At 38.0% G+C, this 18,920-nt stretch overlaps 1 protein-coding gene across 18 annotated transcripts in view; it reads left to right on the plus strand.

Annotated features, from left to right (window-relative positions):
* Positions 1-18,349, plus strand: part of nfixa (nuclear factor I/Xa) — an 87,090-nt gene extending 68,741 nt beyond the window's left edge. For 4 of the 18 annotated variants that reach the window (XM_059554685.1, XM_059554687.1, XM_059554679.1 and 1 more), the window contains 10 exons: positions 51-125; positions 400-520; positions 654-689; positions 816-940; positions 1,511-1,591; positions 4,328-4,459; positions 7,371-7,540; positions 8,596-8,746; positions 11,056-11,150; positions 13,280-18,349. In XM_059554685.1, the coding sequence (XP_059410668.1) occupies positions 51-125; positions 400-520; positions 654-689; positions 816-940; positions 1,511-1,591; positions 4,328-4,459; positions 7,371-7,540; positions 8,596-8,746; positions 11,056-11,150; positions 13,280-13,294 (1,001 nt within the window). In that variant the 3' untranslated portion in view covers positions 13,295-18,349. Of the gene's footprint in view, positions 1-50; positions 126-399; positions 521-653; positions 690-815; positions 941-1,510; positions 1,592-4,327; positions 4,460-7,370; positions 7,541-7,697; positions 8,320-8,595; positions 8,747-11,055; positions 11,151-13,279 lie in introns of those variants that run through there. The other 14 variants (XM_059554695.1, XM_059554680.1, XM_059554684.1 and 11 more) reach the window with 12 other exon arrangements.
* Positions 18,350-18,920: the final 571 nt, after the last annotated feature.

Raw genomic sequence — 18,920 nt, forward strand, 5'->3', positions numbered from 1 at the left:
ATCCCAGATATCAGTTGGGTGAGGAATGTGAATTTGTATTGTTTCTGCAGGACATCTGAGTTTTCAGGACTGCTTTGTGACTTCAGGGGTGTGGAACGTAGCCGAACTTGTACGAGTGTCTCAGAGTAAGTACTGTAACACATGCTAGTGTTTTCTTAAATGAACAGCACACTGCAAAAACTGTTTTTCGCTTGGCCCAATTAACGAACAAATCACTTAAGTGTTGAATTCTTATTAATGAATCAGTGGAACAGTTTGGTAAACAGACCAAATCAAACCAAGCACTCTCACCCGCTCACTAAAGTTACTATGTCTGATTTCTGATTTGTTAGGTTACTGTCTTAGAGTTCTGTAGTTTTTCCCGTAGTTCAAACTTCAACTTGTTTGTCTCTTCCGCAGCCCCTGTTGCAACAGCATCAGGTCCTAATTTCTCTCTTGCGGATCTGGAAGGTCCCGGTTACTACAACATCAACCAAGTAGCACTCAGCAGACGTTCACTTGCCTCTCCTCCATCCACAAGGTGAACACACATACACCCATAGCCTGCTCTTTAGCAGTTTCAGTCTCTCTTCAGCAGAAATTTGATCTATCTTGCTCTCCTTTTTGTCCTTCCTTCTGTTTCCCCTTTGTCTGTGGTTCTTCTGGCTCTGTAGGTCTGAGGTGGAGCTGTACGCCAGTCTTCCTCGGAGGTACTTAGTCTGTCACAGTCTTCTGTATTTCTGCACTTTTTCTGTGTTTCTCTCTATCTGTCTACAGGAATCTGTCACAGGGATATTGATTAACCCCTCTGTTGGTCTCTCTGTCTGTCTCTGTAGCTCTAATAAGCGTAAGTCTATAGATGACAGTGAGATGGAGAGTCCTGTCGATGATGTCTTCTACAGTCGTTCTCCGGCTGGCACCAGCTCCCAGTCCAGCGGCTGGCCGAATGATGTCGATGCAGGTGAGCATCACATTGAAATATGAATGTGCCTTTTACACTGATGATGCTGTTACCGGAGTCTGGTCTCGGCCGTGGGATCTGTGTTACTGTAGCAGTCACCTTAAAAAAACAGCCTGCATTTCTACTGACCTGAGAGCCGATCAAAGACATAAATGACTGTGGTACAACATAAAATGTCCTTAAACATATGGTGCTCAAAACAGGGTTCCAACAACTCGTTACGGGAATTGTTCAACCAAAATTGAACAAGCTACGCAATATCATGCTTGTAATCGAAGGCGATATTGCGAAGCTTGTCAGTGAACTATGGCTCTGTGCAGTTCTATGATCCCAATTAATTATTCTGTAATAGGAGAGATATTGGCATGGCAGGCACTGATGCTAGTGGTTGATGATATAAGACCATCGAGATACCAGTTTAAAATTGAAACTGAAATCCTTTCTTCAGTGGAAATGTGTTGAATGGGGCCAGACTGGGTATCAGTTTCATATCGGTGCAAAAGGGATAAATTGCACTATGTTCATGATCTTCTTCCTCTCTCCTCTTGTGTTAACAATTACCTTCTCCAGTTGCAGTGCAGCACCACTTGACGAGTGTTCAAGAGAGGAAGATAAAACATGAAAATGATGGTGTGCAGTTTCCTTACCATGGTTAGAATACATACTACACACACTTACACGTGTACAGAAGTTTTGGGAGTAGACAGGTTAGTGTCAGGGCAGTAGTGCATCAGATATTGACTGTGTTGCTTGTTTAGTCTGTTTTTCACCCACTTTGTTGATCACTTTTTTGTTATCAATCTACTTTTAATGACAATTCTCAGTATTATTCATTATACTATAAAATGCTTAGTGTCAACAATGGGTGCTTTTGCCTTTGGCAGTATGTTAGACACTAAACTAAATGATCGCTGTGGTGACAATCAGCTAGTAGTGTTGGAAGAGCCCAGATGGGACGGCCGAAGTCAAAAACAACATACACGCAAACAAACTCTGAGAAAATGCACTACACAGGTGCACCTTCTGTCCACACATTAGCCACACACATATATACACACACACATGTACACACACTCTCAGTCTGTGTTCTGGTCCCAGATGGCGCTTCCGTGTGTATCTACAGTAGTGGGAGACATCTGCTCTGCATTTGTGTGTGAATGTCATAATCAGAAAGCAATGCTTTTCATTTCAAACCTTTTGAACGTTTTTAAGAATAGGGTTCATTTGTTGTACATTTATGCAGAGGTTTCCAGCACAAGAAGTGTCATTTTGTTTTGTACAATAATTTTTTCCCGCCTTCCTCTGATCCTTACACTGTTAACCAGTTGGTAAATGTTTGACTGGTTAGCATGGTGCAGTTAGCTAGTACGTCTTAAACTACCGTTCAAAAATAATTAATAGTTTTATTTGGCAAGGATGCATTAAATTGAACAAAAAGTGACAGTAAAGACATTTATAATGTAACAAAAGATTTCCAATTCAAATAAATGCTTTTCTTTTGAATTAAAAAAAAAAATCAAAAGTATCATGGTTTCCAAAAAATATAAAGCAGCACAACTGTTTCCAACACTGATTCGGTCACTGATGATAAATGGTTTGTGAGCAGCCAATCATCATATTAGAATGATTTCTGAAGAATCCTGTGACTCTGAAGACTTGAGTAATGATGCTGAAACTTTAGCCACAGGTTTAGCACAGCTTTAGCCACAGGGATAAATTGCATTTTAAAATACATTCAAATAGAAAACTGTCAAATTTAAATTGTAAAAATTGTTCCCAATATTAAAGTTTTTACTGTATTTTTGATCAAATAAATGCAACCATGGTAAATGTTTAGTTTTTAGTTTAGTTTTTTAGTTAAAAATAAACTAGCTGGCATTCACTAACGTTTTGCACTGAGAATCTTTGACTATATTATTTTTATAGTACATCAAATTTCTTATTTCAAAAGAAGCAGGAGGCGAGAGTGTGTTGTGTACACATTTTGTGATAAATATACATATACAGACTTAACACTTTCACACGCATTTGCACACTCCCACACACACGGGTGTTCTCTCTGGCACACACACGCATACACACATGCAAGAACAAATGCACTCAAAAGTGAACTGAGAAAGGGGAATTAAGCTGAAATGGGATTTAATGCCTTGTAATGTAGAGAGGAAAAAATAGCATCAAACTGAAGTGAAGTTTAAGCGTGTGTGTGTGTGTGTATGAGTAACACTGAGCAATGGGTGCCAGGAGTACTCTCTATCTGTGTGTGTTTTGGTTATCTTCCAATTATGAGCCATCCCTGCTCTGTTATCACTTTCTCCTGCAATTTCTCACCTTTTCATGTTATTTTCATCTCTCTTTCTTCTTTCTGGTGATGGATTGAACCAGCTGAGGTGTTGCTAATTTAATAGTTAAGGAACACTAACAGAAGACTACGGTTGGGTGGTATGAGGCTATATAATACACACTGTGTGACGGTAGAAATTTGTCAACGTTTGTACAGCTAGAGGTTATATTTTTATGGCTATTTGTGAACAGGACTGCTTTACGTTATTTACACATTAAGAGAGGCAAAGAAATGTGGAGGAATGTGAAAATACAAAGCAGAACGTGACCTAAACAAGTCAAGACGAGGAAAATCTTGTTTTTTAAAGGAGTTGTGAAGCGGAGTTTAGTTGTTTACACTTGGCAAGCAATGTCGCAACTTGTTCACAGGTGTGTGAATATCGGATATTTTGCAATGTGGTTCATCCAATCAGATTTTAGAGTCAGAACTATCAATTTGATAATATTAATTACACTGTTTTCAGTTATTTAATTTGAGTGTTTTGTAATGTGAAGCTGTTTTTGCACTGATGAATGAGAAAATCTTCATTATATTATTATTAGGTATTACTTTAAATATTGAAAATATTAGAACTTGTAGAACTCCAAGAAGTTCCAAAAACAATAGAAAAAATAAGAAAATATGATGAAGTATCTTTTGTTTTATTTACTAGATTATTCGAAAATTGACATTATTAAATAGTAATTAAAATATAAAAAGATATTCATTGTATTATTTTGCATATGTATTAATATTTTTATTAAAAAAAATAGGAGAACTCTTTGATCAAGTTCCAAAGAACTAGAGAACATAATCTAATATGAAGTATCTTTTATTTAATTAATCAAAAATTACCTAATATAAAAATATCAACTAAATGAAATTTAAACTTTTTTGTTGTTTTTAAAATTCTAGCAAAAATGACCAATACATATTGAATCCCTTCAAAACCCAACACTGATCATTTAAGCAGTAGTTAGTTGAGTTAGTTAGTTGAGCTGGTCAGCGAGTGAGTGTTTGATTGGTGTGTGCTGTTGATGTTGTTGACGTGTGGTTTCTGGCAGGGCTGTCCTCTCCTGGGTCTCTAAAGAAGCCAGCGGGGAAATTCGATTTCAGCGCCCTGTCAGCACAGACGAGGTCCCCCCGAATGGCCTTCACACACCACCCGCTGCCCATGCTGGCAGGCGTGAGACCAGGTGAGACAGACACACTCCAGCAGGGAGAGAGAGAGAGAGAGAGAGAGAGAGAGAGACAGAACAGAGGGGGAAAGGAGGGATTTAAGTATTAGATTGCAGCGTAGGCTTCTGATTGGTCCAAAAGTCCCATTATGGCACCACACTAGTCCAAAATTGCCCTCAGTGGCATTTGATTGGCTCTAAACAGTGGCGCGTTATTGATGGAGGCCTCTGATTGGCTGGGCAGAGAGACAGAGAGAGTAAGGAGCTGCCACAGTTCATGAACGACACCATCCATCCACGTTCCCTCTTGCTCTCCATCTTTTCCTCTCTTCTCTCATCATCATTTCATCCACAGCTTTTATCTCCATTTCTCAAGTGTGTTTTTCTGGATTGTTTCTTTGAATATGTGACCTATATTTTATTACATTTCATCATAGAAGATATCATGTAAAAAATATTCTGTGAAATCCTGTGCACGTACAGTCTTGTTTGGGTTAAAGAATTGAATCTTATCTGTTTTTAATGTATTTTGGTTCTTATTAACAGTTGATGAATGTGCGGTGTGGATGAAAACCCTACTAAAATACTCTGACAGTGTTTCTCACACCACTGTTTAGCTGTATTTGCTACTAAAATCTGTGTAGCCTTATGAGTGACTCTGAGTTGGTTCTTTTAGTGAATCAAAATAAATCCAAAAAATCAAGTTATTAATTATTTGTCTCTTACACCCCAAAACACCAAATAATAATTATTTTTTTCCACAGAAATGTACTATTCAGAATTCCTAAAAATTAATTGCAATTGTTAAAAGATTCAAATTGGAACCAGAATCCCTACTAAAAATATTCATTGCAATGTGACATTTTCCTTCATTCCCAGGACACTCGTACTGCTCTTTGTAATGAACGGTGCTTATTCAACAATTAAACAACAGTGTGCAGAGCTCTCATCTGAATGTCAGAGACGTGATTCGCTCATTTCATTCTCATTTCCACTTCCTTGTGAATTACCAGAGACTATTTGCCGATGAAGAAAAGAGAAGGAGAGGGACGGAGACGCAAATGGGGAAGCCATGAGGGAACATTTAGAAAGCTTCCCAATGCGTAACAGATGCATAGCCAAGAGAATCGTATATAAAAACTACGTTTAGCTCTCTCCGTTTTTTTTTTTAAATTAGCCAGCGAGCATGTTGCTTGTTATTCAGACATGCTGTCATTCATGTTGGCACAGAACAAAATGTGAGGGAGAGCATGTGTATGTTGGGGTGATGATGGGGTGGGGCGTGCTCTTATCATGCTCTTCTTGGCAGGCACATTCGGAGCGCCAAGAAAATCCCATCAGTCAAACGATGATATTCAGAGGCATTAAGACCGCAGTCTCACAGGCCGCTCCAAACGTCTCCATTCCGACTCAAAGGAGAGCGATTCAAAGCTCCCTCCCGTGTTCTCCCTGAGGTCTCGGATGTTTAATCCCATCCGATGGCCCTGGGAAAAGTGCTATCCGTTCAGGTCCGGCTGCAGCCGGTGAGCCCCAATCAAGTAAAGGTCAGCGGGACAGAGAGCGGCGGCTTTAAATGGATTAAACGTGCGTGTGACTATGGAAGTTTTTCTCCAGCAGACGCTTCTGGTTAGAATGTTTATGTAGAGTCGAGACAGTGGAAAAAGCAAGGTTTGCGTTAGGTTGGGAGACGAGGCCAGACTGCATGCACATGAGAAAGACAGTCTCACTGCTGTTTCCTAATGCGTTTGTGTGAGATATGGATGGATGTTGGCCACTGTTGTGAAAGAGATACTGTGGTTTGCTTTTGTGAGTGATGAATAACTCTTGTGAAGATTGAGAAGATACCGATTTGTTTTTGTGTGTGAGGGCGTTTATGAGAGCGTGTGTGTGTGTGTGTTTTTTGGCACCCCATAGCGCCTGGCTCCTGCCCAGTACCTAATGAGATTAAGAAGCACAAAAAAAGAAAGACTGAAGAAAAAGAGGGAGTTGGAGATGGACAAAAAAGAAGGACAGGATGAGATAGATAAGGAGGAAAAGGAGTATGGTGAAAATGGCATTTAAAGAAACAGTTTAGCTAAAAATGAAAATTGTGTCATTTACTCATCCTCATATTGTTCCAAACCTGTATGACCTGAATGTCCAGGCTGCTCTTTTTCATACAGTAGAAGTAAATGGGGGCTAGAGCTATCAGAGTGCACAAATGACAAAAGAAAAAGGCACTATTAATGTAGTCGATTCTTCTGAAGACATACACTACTGCTCAAAGGTTTGGGGTCAGTTTTATTCAGGAAGGTTGCATTAAATTTATTTAATGTGACAATAAAATAATTTAGCAAGAATTTAATTCATATAAAATACAGTTCTTTTGAACTTCCTTTTCATCAAAAAAATCCTCAACTTTTCAACATTGATAAGAATGAGAAATGTTTCTTGAGCAGCAAATCGGTATATTAGAATGATTTCTGAAGATCATGTGACACTGAAGACTGCAGTAATGATGCAACACAGGAATAAATTACACTTTAAAATATTTTTAATTAAACATGAAATTGAGAGGCTTTAAGGAGGTTTCCTTTAAAAAGTCAGTTCAGTATAAGTTCAGAATTCTTAAAAAGTAGCACATGAATCAAATAAATGACTTTTCTGGCACTTTTTCTTTCTTTTTGGAGCCCCAATTCCCATTCATTATATGGAAAATACCTATGTAAAAGAGTATGAATAAATGTAAAAAAATAATAATAAAATAATAATAATGTCAAAATGTTACTTTTTTTGTTGTGAGCTATTCTATTAAGGTTAGGACATTATTTAAAGATAGACAAAGTCAAAGAATTTAGGTTTATATGAGCACACAAATTCTAAAATCTATAATAGTACAATACACTGTCTCTCACACACTTCACTCACTCTTTTTCTCTCTCTTTCTCAGGGAGTCCGCGTGCCTCAGCCTCTGCCCTTCATTTTCCTGCTCCCTCCATCATCCAGCAGTCCAGTCCATACTTCACCCACCCCACCATCCGCTATCACCACCATCAGGACCCACTCAAAGAGTTCGTCCAGTTCGTCTGTGCTGATGGCTCAGGGCAGCCGGGGGCACAGGTAACACACACACACACACACACACACACAACATCATGATTCACACAGCACCAGTGGACATACACACACACACACGCTGACCCACATCTCTGCTAAAGTCCCTCTCTCTTACTCCTCTCTTCCTTTCTCTTTCTCTTCATTATCTAACACTTGACAGTCTCCGTTTATCTTGATTTGATTTCAGTTTCATCGCCTCATTTGTTATACAAAGTGTCATGAAACACTAAAACACTCTTGAAACAGATGTGGTAGTGTCTACAATGATTGCATGTTATGTTTTTTTTCTTTTTTCTTTAAAATCAAAGATTCATCATATGGATATGATGTAGATCTGTATCTTGAAAATTATATGAAAAGTGTTGCAGGACACATTATAAGCAATATCTAGTCATTACTTATATTAAATTATATTATTTTCCAAAAATAAGATGAAACTACATTTATGGAAATGACAAGACTTAACAAGAATGGAAATGTTATGTACATCATATTAACTACTATTATGATGCTTTTATGTCCTTTTTGTAGCTCTGCAGCCCCAGTCCCCATTTTCTTATTTACTGTAGTATGGATTATAGAAAATAAATATTTAATTCAGATATGATAACATGATAATGATAACATTATTATATAATAATAATTTAATAAATGTAATTTATAAATATTCTGAATTTGAAAATTATAAATAAAAAAAAATGATGTAGGTTGGAGAGAATGCCTTTAAAAAAAGAAAATGCAGTAGCATGATTATCTGTGGAGACTGGATCCGTAAAGTGAAAAGAATCCATTAGTGAAAATAGGTGTGTGTTTGCTGTTCCCTTTGTTTTTGCATTTTCGAAACCGATTTGAACTAAAATGACATGTTTCATGACACTAGTTAACTCTGTGTATGTTTATTAATTTTTTTAATGTCTCTGTACATTTGTAACATTCCAATCTCACCCTTTGTGATTGCATGCCTCCACATGTATCTTTGTGTGTGTGTGTGTGTGTGCCTCTTTCACCCCCTTACCATCTGTATGTGTGTGTGTGTGTGTGTGTGTGTGTATCTGCAGCCTAACGGGAGCGGTCAGAGCAAACTGCCCGGCTCCTTCTTGCTGCCACCTCCTCCGGTAGCGCGGCCGGTGCCGATGCCCCTCCCCCTGCCCGAGCACAAACCCAGCCACACACACCCCGAGAGCGGAGTCGGCTCCCCGGCCTCGCCCTGTAAGTGTCCGCTCAAGCACCAGACCCACCAGAGCCCTCGAAAACGCCCCATTACCACTGCATCAACTCTTTGAGTGATAGAACCACGTCTTTTTACCATTAGGCCCGTAACATACCCTACGCAAGTACGCAAATAGTTCTAGCTGCGTTTGAATAATTGAAGTGTATCGCGGGCAAAATATATTTTACTATCAGTTTTCTCATAGTTATTTTAAGTAGTTAAACTATTTGACATGTTTATATTCAGCTGGATAAAAAAAACATCAGCTTTAATGAAACTTTCATGCCCCCTCGAGTACCCAAATTTGTTAACGCCACAATAACACACTCTAATAATATGTAAAAGATCATGCATTCCTGTTTGCATACTTGCGTGTAGTATATTTCTGGCTTTAGATGCCCTGCTCTTCTCCATCTGACTTTTTTCTTTGTTAATTTTTCTCATTCGATTCCCTTTTCATCTTGCTTTTTCATTTAGTTATCCGATTGCAATCAGTCACTGACTTTTGCAATTGAATGGGGATGGAGACACCCCGCTGCCTCTCATTGGCTGAAACCAAGCAAGAACATCAGCCAATCATTCCCATAGATCAGCCACCTTCCTCATCACTCTCACTTTTCATTTTCCTTTCCTTCTTTTCTTTCTTCAAGAGATCAAATTCAGGGCAGCTGGCATGGACTCCAAACAAACAAACAAAAATTGACGCCCCACATTCAGCGAGAGCGCCTTTCCATTGACACTTCAAGCTAAATACAAAAAGGAAATGTGTGTAGACGTGCAGGTGAAGGGATTTGTAATGTGTCTGGCAGTGTGTGAGAGCGGCGGCACTGGGTTGTGGGTCTTTGCTTGGGATGTGTGTGTGTTGGGTGCTGTCAGCAGGGCGGGTGGGCAGGAGAAGGAGCCTGGTTGAGCAAACCTTTGAGAAGATCACCCCTTCCTTTTTTTTTCCATTCTCTCTTGTGAATTTTCTTTTTCTTTCTGTGTTTTTCTCATTCGATCATTTCATATCTATGGAATGGTGTATCAGTCTCAACATGTTGTAATTCCTCCATTTTATACCTTCCTTTTTTCGGTGCTTTTCCACACAACAGCAGCTTTTTTCAGTCATATTAAGAAAATCACACACACAACAAAACACATTTTAACACTTCTGCAAACATATAAATGCTCCTCATATCCCATGGAGTCCACTCCGCAAAACTGCCCTGAATTTGAATTTTCAAAAATGTTTTTTTTTTTTTACATTTTGGCGTTTTCAACTAAAAGTCAGATTTGTTTTTTTGCTCAGTTCAGATGGCCCCCTCCCCAACCCCTATACAACTGCCCTGAATTCAATATTTTAATTTAAAACTGAATTTTAAAATGTTAGAATTTTTTCAGTTGTCATTTTTAAATAAAAGTCAGATTTTTAAAAAAAAATGTATTCTTCCTCCCAAATCTGCGCAACTTTTACCTGAACAATTTTTCCTTCAAATCCTTGATACCAAACTGCAGTTTAATCTTCATTTCATCAATACATGGCACCAGCAAATGTGTGAGCTCATACTGAGCGTTCAAATTTAGTTATTATAGTACTCCAAGGAAAGTACTCTTACTACTGTTAAAGTACAGACATAGAACTGAATTTAAAAAATGATTTCAGATATATATCAGGCATTCACTCAGTCTGCCGTTGGTCCAAGAAGGACTACAATACTTAGAGAAATCTATCCATTTGCATTCCCATTCATCTCAATGACAGTTTTTTGGCTGGTGCGCTTGCTTATGTTTGATTATGGGTTCTTAGTGCCAAGCCTTTCAGTAGTGAATATCCTAAGCTGTGTCATTAAAGGAAGCAGAAGACATAAAATCCATTAGATGTTTCCAAAAACAATCGGTCAGCAGCATCAAAACATCTACTAGAATTCAAGATTTACTATTTAAGAATATTTTACATTTTAAATAATTTTAATATAATTAATATTAAATAATAATTCCAATCTGTATGTCCCATTCTTGCTGGTTACTGACTGGTAAACGTAAAATGTTGAATGTTAAAATGGACAGTTTGCTTTTGTAATTGTGTAGTTTCTTAATCGACCAGCAGGTGTTAAATGGCCAGTGCTATCCAGCCAAACCTTGACTCCTTGACTTACTCAGACAGATTGCAATCCCATTTAGTGCCGCTAATGTGAACTTCATCTTCAAGTCACTTGTTTATTTTACATTGTAGTGCCCGTAATTAAAATACAAACTTCTTATTGAAATCTTTACAAAACAAACACAAGCATCACAGCTGTGAATGCTGACAGACGTGTGTGTGTCCCAGCAGCATACCCAGCGCCAGGCTCCACAGCTTCCAACAGGTTTGTCGGCATCGGATCACGGGACAACAACTTTCTGAACATCCCACAGCAGACTCAGGTACATGCATACATGCAGATTCACTTTAGGAACGAGTGGCATGCTGTTGATTAGCTTACCACTGATAATGTGTGCATAAACAAATTAGAAACCTATAATACAGTTTCACAAGAAGCTTTGCAAGCAAGCCGCGGAGCATTTTGTCCATTTTTATTTTTAAACACAAATACATGCTGTTGCACATTTTTACGTTTAGACCCTCGGGTCTGTTCGTGTGGTAGGCTTCAACTGAAAGTGTATTTACTGTAAAAGCATGTTCTGTTTGTTTATACACGCTGAGGGATGAGTTTGTGCTCATCAACATCATCATGCTAAAGATGTGGTGTGTAGACATTAAGTCGAAAATACCTTAGAATATTCCTTTAAATTGAAAATAGCAGCCTTTTCAGTCTATCCATCAATCATGTGTTTTTGATCAGCGAGTATCGTGGGTCTGAGTGCTGTTAAATGCGTGTGGTTGGTAGCAGTCAGCGGCTCTCTGGGGGCTTGCTGAGGGACACGCTGATCATTTCAGATGGATTTTGTGGCCGTGTTCCCACTTGCTCCAGCCACAAAAACCACAAGCACTAACAATAAGAACGTACACATGGAAACAATTGTTTCCTCCTCCTCCTCACTGGTTCCAAAACCAAATGTCTTATGATTCATCAGATTTATTGTGTAAGAAAATAAGTATGACTTTAAAGTGTCTTCTTTTTTCGGTCAAAAAGTCCTGCATAAACATTAACACACTTGCAGCATCCAAAATGTACACTTCTGCCTCATCTGCGAATGGCAGGTAAATTTAGAAAATCTCCCAGCAATGAAAGTCTCGTTTTGCATTACTTTTAATATAATTATATACAGTAACTTTCTAAGATTTGTCAGTCAGTCTGACATTTTTCAAATGGATGTGCTGTGACGGACTGAGCATTGGTCTAGTTCAAATGTGTTAAAGTAGTTTTAACATGCGATTCTATGCAAGAGAGAAAGTCTGACATACTGAGGAAAGAGAGAAAGAGAGAGGGTGTCACGTCCAGACTGTCTGGTTGCCCTCAGCAACCAGACATGATGTCATAGGTAGTTGAACGTGAACTTCAACAGGAGAGAACTTAAGAAAATGGATGGACCCCACTACTGAGGATTACAGCAAGAAAGAGACAGAAAGATAATACCAGTCCCGCAGGGAACTTTTAGTGAGTCAAACATCAGCAAACTTCTCAAGTCAAGTATTTCTCTCTAGATACCATACTAAAACCAGCAGGGGACGATGTTAGCTTTGTTTAAACATTAAATTTGCTGGGGGAAGCAGAGACGCTGAGTTTTCTGAGCTGGTCTGTAGAAGTAGTGTGAGTGTTTATATTGTGTCCACTGTACTCTAGTGGTTATTCTGAGAACTGTCACAGTGCACTGATAAAAATGTCAAACTGTCAGGAATGGTTCACTCAACTGTAAAAATCCCTTCGAAGTGTTTTCATATAATGTCCCTACCTTAATGTCATTCCAAAACCATACGGCTTTCTGCCTTTACCAACTTTCAAAAGTTGTTAAAAAAGTCTCTTATAAATACCACGGATGCATTTATTTGATCAAAATGACAGAATCAATTTAATTTCAAATAACTGTTTTCTATTCCTGTGATTTAAAGCTTCAGTGTCACATGATCCTTCAAAAATCATTCTAATGTGCTGATTTGCTGCTCAAGAAAACATCATTATTAGCAAGGTTTAACATTTTTGTGAAAACCTTGCTTATTATAAAAGTCTGTACTGTCACTTTTGGTCAATATAGTGCATGCTTGCTGAATAAAAATATTAATTTATACTCCAAACTGTGTCCAAACGTTTGAACACTGTCATTACTGAAAACTATCCCCTCAAATCCGTCCACTGTATATTTCAAATCTCATGCAAGTCTGTGTATATTCAAACATTGCACACTTTTAACATTAAATAAATTCTGTTAAAATGTTTTAAATGGAAGAGAGAATGTTTTGGGACATAGGTACATGAACAGAATTTCCCTGTTTGAGCAAACAATTTATATTTCTTTAAGAAAACTCTTTTACTCAGACATTTAAAATGTGGTTATGAAACATATTAACTAAGGCTATTTGTAAAATGACTCTCATTACTTTCCTTTTCTTTCAGTCATGGTTCCTTTGACGAGACTTTTCATAAACCACACAGACACACATCCACAATGAAAACTGGAAATGGAGTCACAAAGCTAAGTATGGAACTTTCCCACACGCCCCCCTGTAAAGTCTCTCTCACACACAAACACATGCACAAATACACACACCATTCCCAAAACCGCTGACACCCTCTTTGGATCAAGGGATCTGGAAGACTTCAGCATTACCCTGCCCGTCTGGACAGCTCAGAGAACCAAACAAAGGAACAACAAACCGACATCTTCGTTGTGTTCCCGAGACTTCCAGTGCATTGACTAATTCCATCTACCTTTCTTTAATTTGTTCATCCCCCAGTCATATGCAATGGTGAGGAAATCCATCTCTTCCTAGTCAGAACTCTATTCATGAAATCATTGAAAAGGGACATTTGAAATGGACATGTAACCTGGATGATGCCGGACACGTGTGATTGGATGGAGCCTTCTGATTGGCTTAGGCTTACACTTCCGAATCTGGATTTCCTGATTTCAGTGACGCCCTCCAGTGCAGTGTGAACTCGGCGTCCTCTCACTGTTTACCAAGCAATAGACTGAGCGAAACAACAGATAACACTAATGTGATTAATGAGAAGGGATGACAGTAGCTCTGTCCTTAGAGTCAGGCTCCATGTTTTGTAAGGTAAAACACACAGATGAGTACCAGCAGAGCAATACACACACGTCACGTCAGCGACAGCACTACACAACATCATATAGAGTAGACAGACAGCTGATCACAGGAATGGGAAGGGTCAAGCACGGCTGACTGTAATGTCAAGCTTGTGACTCAAACATTTTTCATTTTGTAGTGTTTATGAATTAAAAGGCCAGTGATTTGAGTCATAAAACCCATTGGCATGAACTAACGAGGGTTTTTAGCGCATCCATCACTGACCTCTTCACTACCATTAGTGCTTGTTTATCATATCATATCCTACAGTCAGCCCTGCACACAAGGGCTTCTTCTGCTTTACTTTGCATTTGGTTTTGCAGTACTTTTTTTACTTTTCTTTTTTTTTGTGGATGTCAAAAAAATTTAGATTCAGGTCATATTACCCCAAAAACAAATTAAGACAGAAATATGATTTAAAAAAAAACTTATTTAATTAATAATTATTTGTTGCAAAATGGTCAAAAAAACCAAGCCAATATTTTTTCTGAAATTCTCATGCAAAAAATTAATGAATACAAATAAATAATAATAATAACTTTTTCATCCATAATTTACTTTTACTAATTTACTAATGAGAATTATGGATGAAAATGCTTAATTGTCATACAAATATTGTCACAATGCAAGGAATCTCAGTGAGCCAAAAATAGGCTTCAATTTCATTTTGTAAAATTTTTTTTATTTTTTATTTTGATTGTGCAATGTGACCTGGTTGTGTTTTTGTGACATTCACCCTTTCACTTGTGTTTGATTTCTGGTTTTGTGCGATTTTAGTTTGCATAAAGTAGCTAGCCGCTTCTGCTCCAGCAGATCCAACTGCATGTGGAATTGTGCTTTTTTGTTTTTCGAGTTACAGGTAAAGATCAGCTCTCCTTCAACTAGAATGTGACTAACAAACAGACAATCTCAAGTTTTCCTTTTAGAGCTTCATTAATTAGATGTTTTTGATGGCTATTATATCAACAGTGCTGTGCCCTTCCATCACTTTACAGTTCGTTCATAACTTTACTACAGCTTTTTTTTCTGTTTCAGTACAGCCTAACTCGCACGACAATCTACTCAAGGCTACCATTTCATTTAGCCTATCAGCACATTGCTCAACTAAAGTACATACATGCACACATACACAAACATTGCACTATGACACACACCCACTTCCTTAAAGGACAAAGGGAAACCTTTAAAAACAAATCCCTCTATCAAACATGATTTTACAACATGCACCCTATTTAAAGTACAGCATGTTTCAATTTTAGATGAACTCAGAAAAGAAAATGCTTGTAACCACTGACCTCACTAAATAACTGGACTGCCTGGCTGTCAATCACATGGTCAGGGACTCTGATTGGCTGAGAGCTGACGATTTCATCATCCACTTGAAACACATCAAAGTGCCTCGGTGTCCCCTTTACATGCAATTCAGGGTCTTCACTTCATGTATAAGCTACAGAAAATATGTACAATATGTATCATGGGCTTGGCAAACAACATATGAGCAACTGCAAACGTCATATTTAAAGATAGATGTTATCCAGAACATATCGTACTCATACTGTGTGTGTGTGTGTGTGTGTATATATATATGGACATATGTATAGTTCTTCCGCTGTGAAATTAGCTCTATGGCAGTCTAGTTATTTTTTGACCTTTGACCTGAGTCAGTGATGTCATTGGAAAACGTCCAAGCATATGAAACCCAAAAACATCAGATCATCTCGTCAGAACCAACAGGACTGTCAGGTCAGGTCAGTGCAGATCAAAAACAGGACACAAATACACCTTTAGAACAGAAACAGAAATTTTCAGAGAGAAAACAAATTCTCTTTGTTGAAAAGTGTTATTATTGAGAGAGAGAGAGGGGTAAAAAAAAATTATATGTGGACTGAGCCGTGTGCAATGTGTTGGGTAGATATCTGTGTTTGTCTTCAGATTTTTAAGAAAGCGAAGGAAGTGAAAAAAAGAAAGAAAAAAAAAAAAGGTTGAAGTCTGCAAGCTCCTGGACTCTAAACACGAGGGCCACAAAAAGAATCCCAGTCTCTGTAAGCGTTAAAGCGGGGAAGTTAATTTTTACTTTTCAATTATCTTTTTTAATGTTTTATTTGCAAGCTTTTGTTTTTAAACTATTTTAGGGGTGGGGGCCGAAGGAACGATTTTACAAAAGCAAATGTATTACAATAACAAAAAATACTGGTGCTTCTGTTACTCAAGCGCAAATAATACCACACCAGAACGAGACAAGTTTAACGAGCCTGTTTCTTTCTTCTTCTCTTGTATTTACCTAGGGAGTTCATATTTTTATATATATATTTTGGTTCTGACAAAAGGCATTTTGCTACAACCTTTAAGAGAGCAATGCCCCTTCTTACTCTTCGATAAATGGTGCATTCAAGTTTAAGTTGGTCAGAAAGATTGTGTTTGAGTTGAACGCCGCAATGAATGCAGCATCTGTAATTAGCGATAAGGTTGTTAAAATGTATGAACTCATTTTTTCCATTTGCAATAAAGTTGCATAATAAATTATGATAGTACTCCACCGTTGTAATATAATGCATAACAATTGCACCTTCATAAATTGAATAAAAACACACATGATGCAAATTATTTGTTATTTTGGAGTTAAAAATTACTTTGCAACTCATAAATACAAACTTTCCAGGAGGACTTGAATGCACCTAAATACCTGATGAATATGCATAAAGGCGTGTTTTGATTGGAGGAATCAAAACCAGAGGGTTTGTCACATACAATCAGATCACATTTGCTCCAAATCTCTGCTTCCTTTAGATGAGATCGTGTCGATGTTAATGTTAACGTGAGTAGGGTTTCATTAGTCGTAGTTTAGAGCACACAAGGTTCGAGTCGAGAGGCAAAATAAATATCAGTGTGCCACGGCTGCCCCGTATTGTCCTGGAAACACTTCCTGTATGTAAATGAGCTCCCATAGTGTTCGTGCTGTAGTGTATAGGTGAGCATTTAAAGGTTGTCCCATTCAAAGTGCCTTTTGTTCACAGACACCATCTTGTAAATGATGAACACCCGTCTCTCCTCTTTCTGAGCTTTCTCAAGCTGTATTCACAGTATATAGTACTACAAGAAAATGGATGTGATTTCGTTCTTTTTATTGTACAATGATGAAAAAAAAGTTAAAAAAGCAAAAAAAAAAAAAAAAATTTGGGTCCCTTTTTCTCTGTACCTCTGTCTTTATTAGTCTCTCGCTCTTGGCACCGTAGATGTCTATCCTTATCTTTCCTCCCTCTTTTGATGAAAGAGTTGGAAAAAAAAGTTGAATCTTTTTCTCTTGAGCAAGATGTTGTAAACTCTAATGTTATATCCCTGTCTGTATGCTTCACATGTTTATATCATACACGTCTCGCTCTTCGGTCAAACGCAGTGGGCTCTGAGTACAAACTGACCCGGGACCGACCCGCTCACCCTCCCTTCATCTGAGACCAGCAGTACCGGTGTGTCTTAGGAAGCGGTGAGGTCCTGGTGCCAGATCTGTTTGGCTGTCGGTGGAGAGCGCTGGACCAGAAGATGCACAGTCGTGTTTGTTTGTGTTGTATTTATTTCCATTAGTCTCGCTTTTGACTCTGCAATTAAAGCACCTTTTTAGTGGTTGTTTGAGGCCAGCTGTTTAAAGAACTTGACTGATGATTTGCCAATTGCACCTTATGCACCGTTTAAAACAGTGCACTAAGAATAAAATGCCCTGCATTTAGAAGTACTGATCCAGATGTGGCGGCAGCTTTGTTGTCAAATCCCAGCTGCTCCACTTAAAATAATTCAACCCATGGATTTTTGTAAGCACCATATTAATCATAGATAGTAATGTTTCAGCAGTGAACATTTTTTATCGGATATAAAAATAGACAAAAGTAAATGTTGCATGAAAAGGATGATAACTACAAAGTTTTAATAATCATTCTAATTCTATTAGAATAGAGAAGTCCACACTTAATTACGTCAATTGTTTTTTACGCATTTTTTAAATATTTCAATTAATGTGCATTTTTACATGCACACCATGCTGAAGTGATTAAGAGTTAGTAGCACTAAAATCTGAATTATTAATCATCCCTCTGGTTTGTGTCAGTATTATGAAACTTTAGTTGCATTTATTTATTCAGAATCTGCCCCGATTTGCTCATGCAAAATTGCAGCTGTACACGTTTTTTAAATATCTACTGTCTCTGCTGTCGATGTGGTTTTGATTTGCTTGTGTTTTAGTACAGCTAGTCTCTGATCCAGCGCCCTCCACAGAGCCTTTGGCAATCTGCATGTGTTATTTACAGATTCTTTTCCATTATAAAAAACTAAAATGTTTGTAAAGAGCAGCACCTGATTGAATAAATGATGTTCTTGACTGTACAAAGATTCTGATATGGGTTTGTTTTATGGTAAGAAACTGACGCCACTCCAAAACTTTTCTTTGCAATGAGATTTTATTGATCCCAGGGGAGTTCAAGCTATAGTAAATTCAAATGATTAATTACTAACAAACAGGCCTACATGGACTCTGCATCCACAAAGCTCTGCTGATTTCCACCACATGTTAATACATGAAAGAATTTAACAATACATTATTCAGCAACCAAAGCATTGCATGTAACAAAAATGACCATATATTTTAAAGTCAGACTTCATGTAGGCCTGCTGATAAGTAAAAAAAAAAGTCTACTGTCTGGCAGTTTGGCTACTACATTACAAAGGAGCGTTTCTTTGTTATGAGCAAAAACAATGTAAAGGCTCTTTCCCTCCGCTGAACCTGCTTTAAGAGGTGAATGTAACAAGACTTTACTCTCAATACATGAACAGAGGAACCCATTGTCAGCTTTACACCAATATGATTCAAGGAAATCTCTCTTTGACAGGACTTAATCTGGTGCAGTATCACCATGCTGTAACAGGTCTTTTGGTTTCTGAAATGCAGTGAGCTCTAGTGT

The sequence above is a fragment of the Carassius carassius genome, chromosome 7 (assembly GCF_963082965.1).
Source record: "Carassius carassius chromosome 7, fCarCar2.1, whole genome shotgun sequence".
Classification (NCBI taxonomy): Eukaryota; Metazoa; Chordata; class Actinopteri; order Cypriniformes; family Cyprinidae; genus Carassius; species Carassius carassius.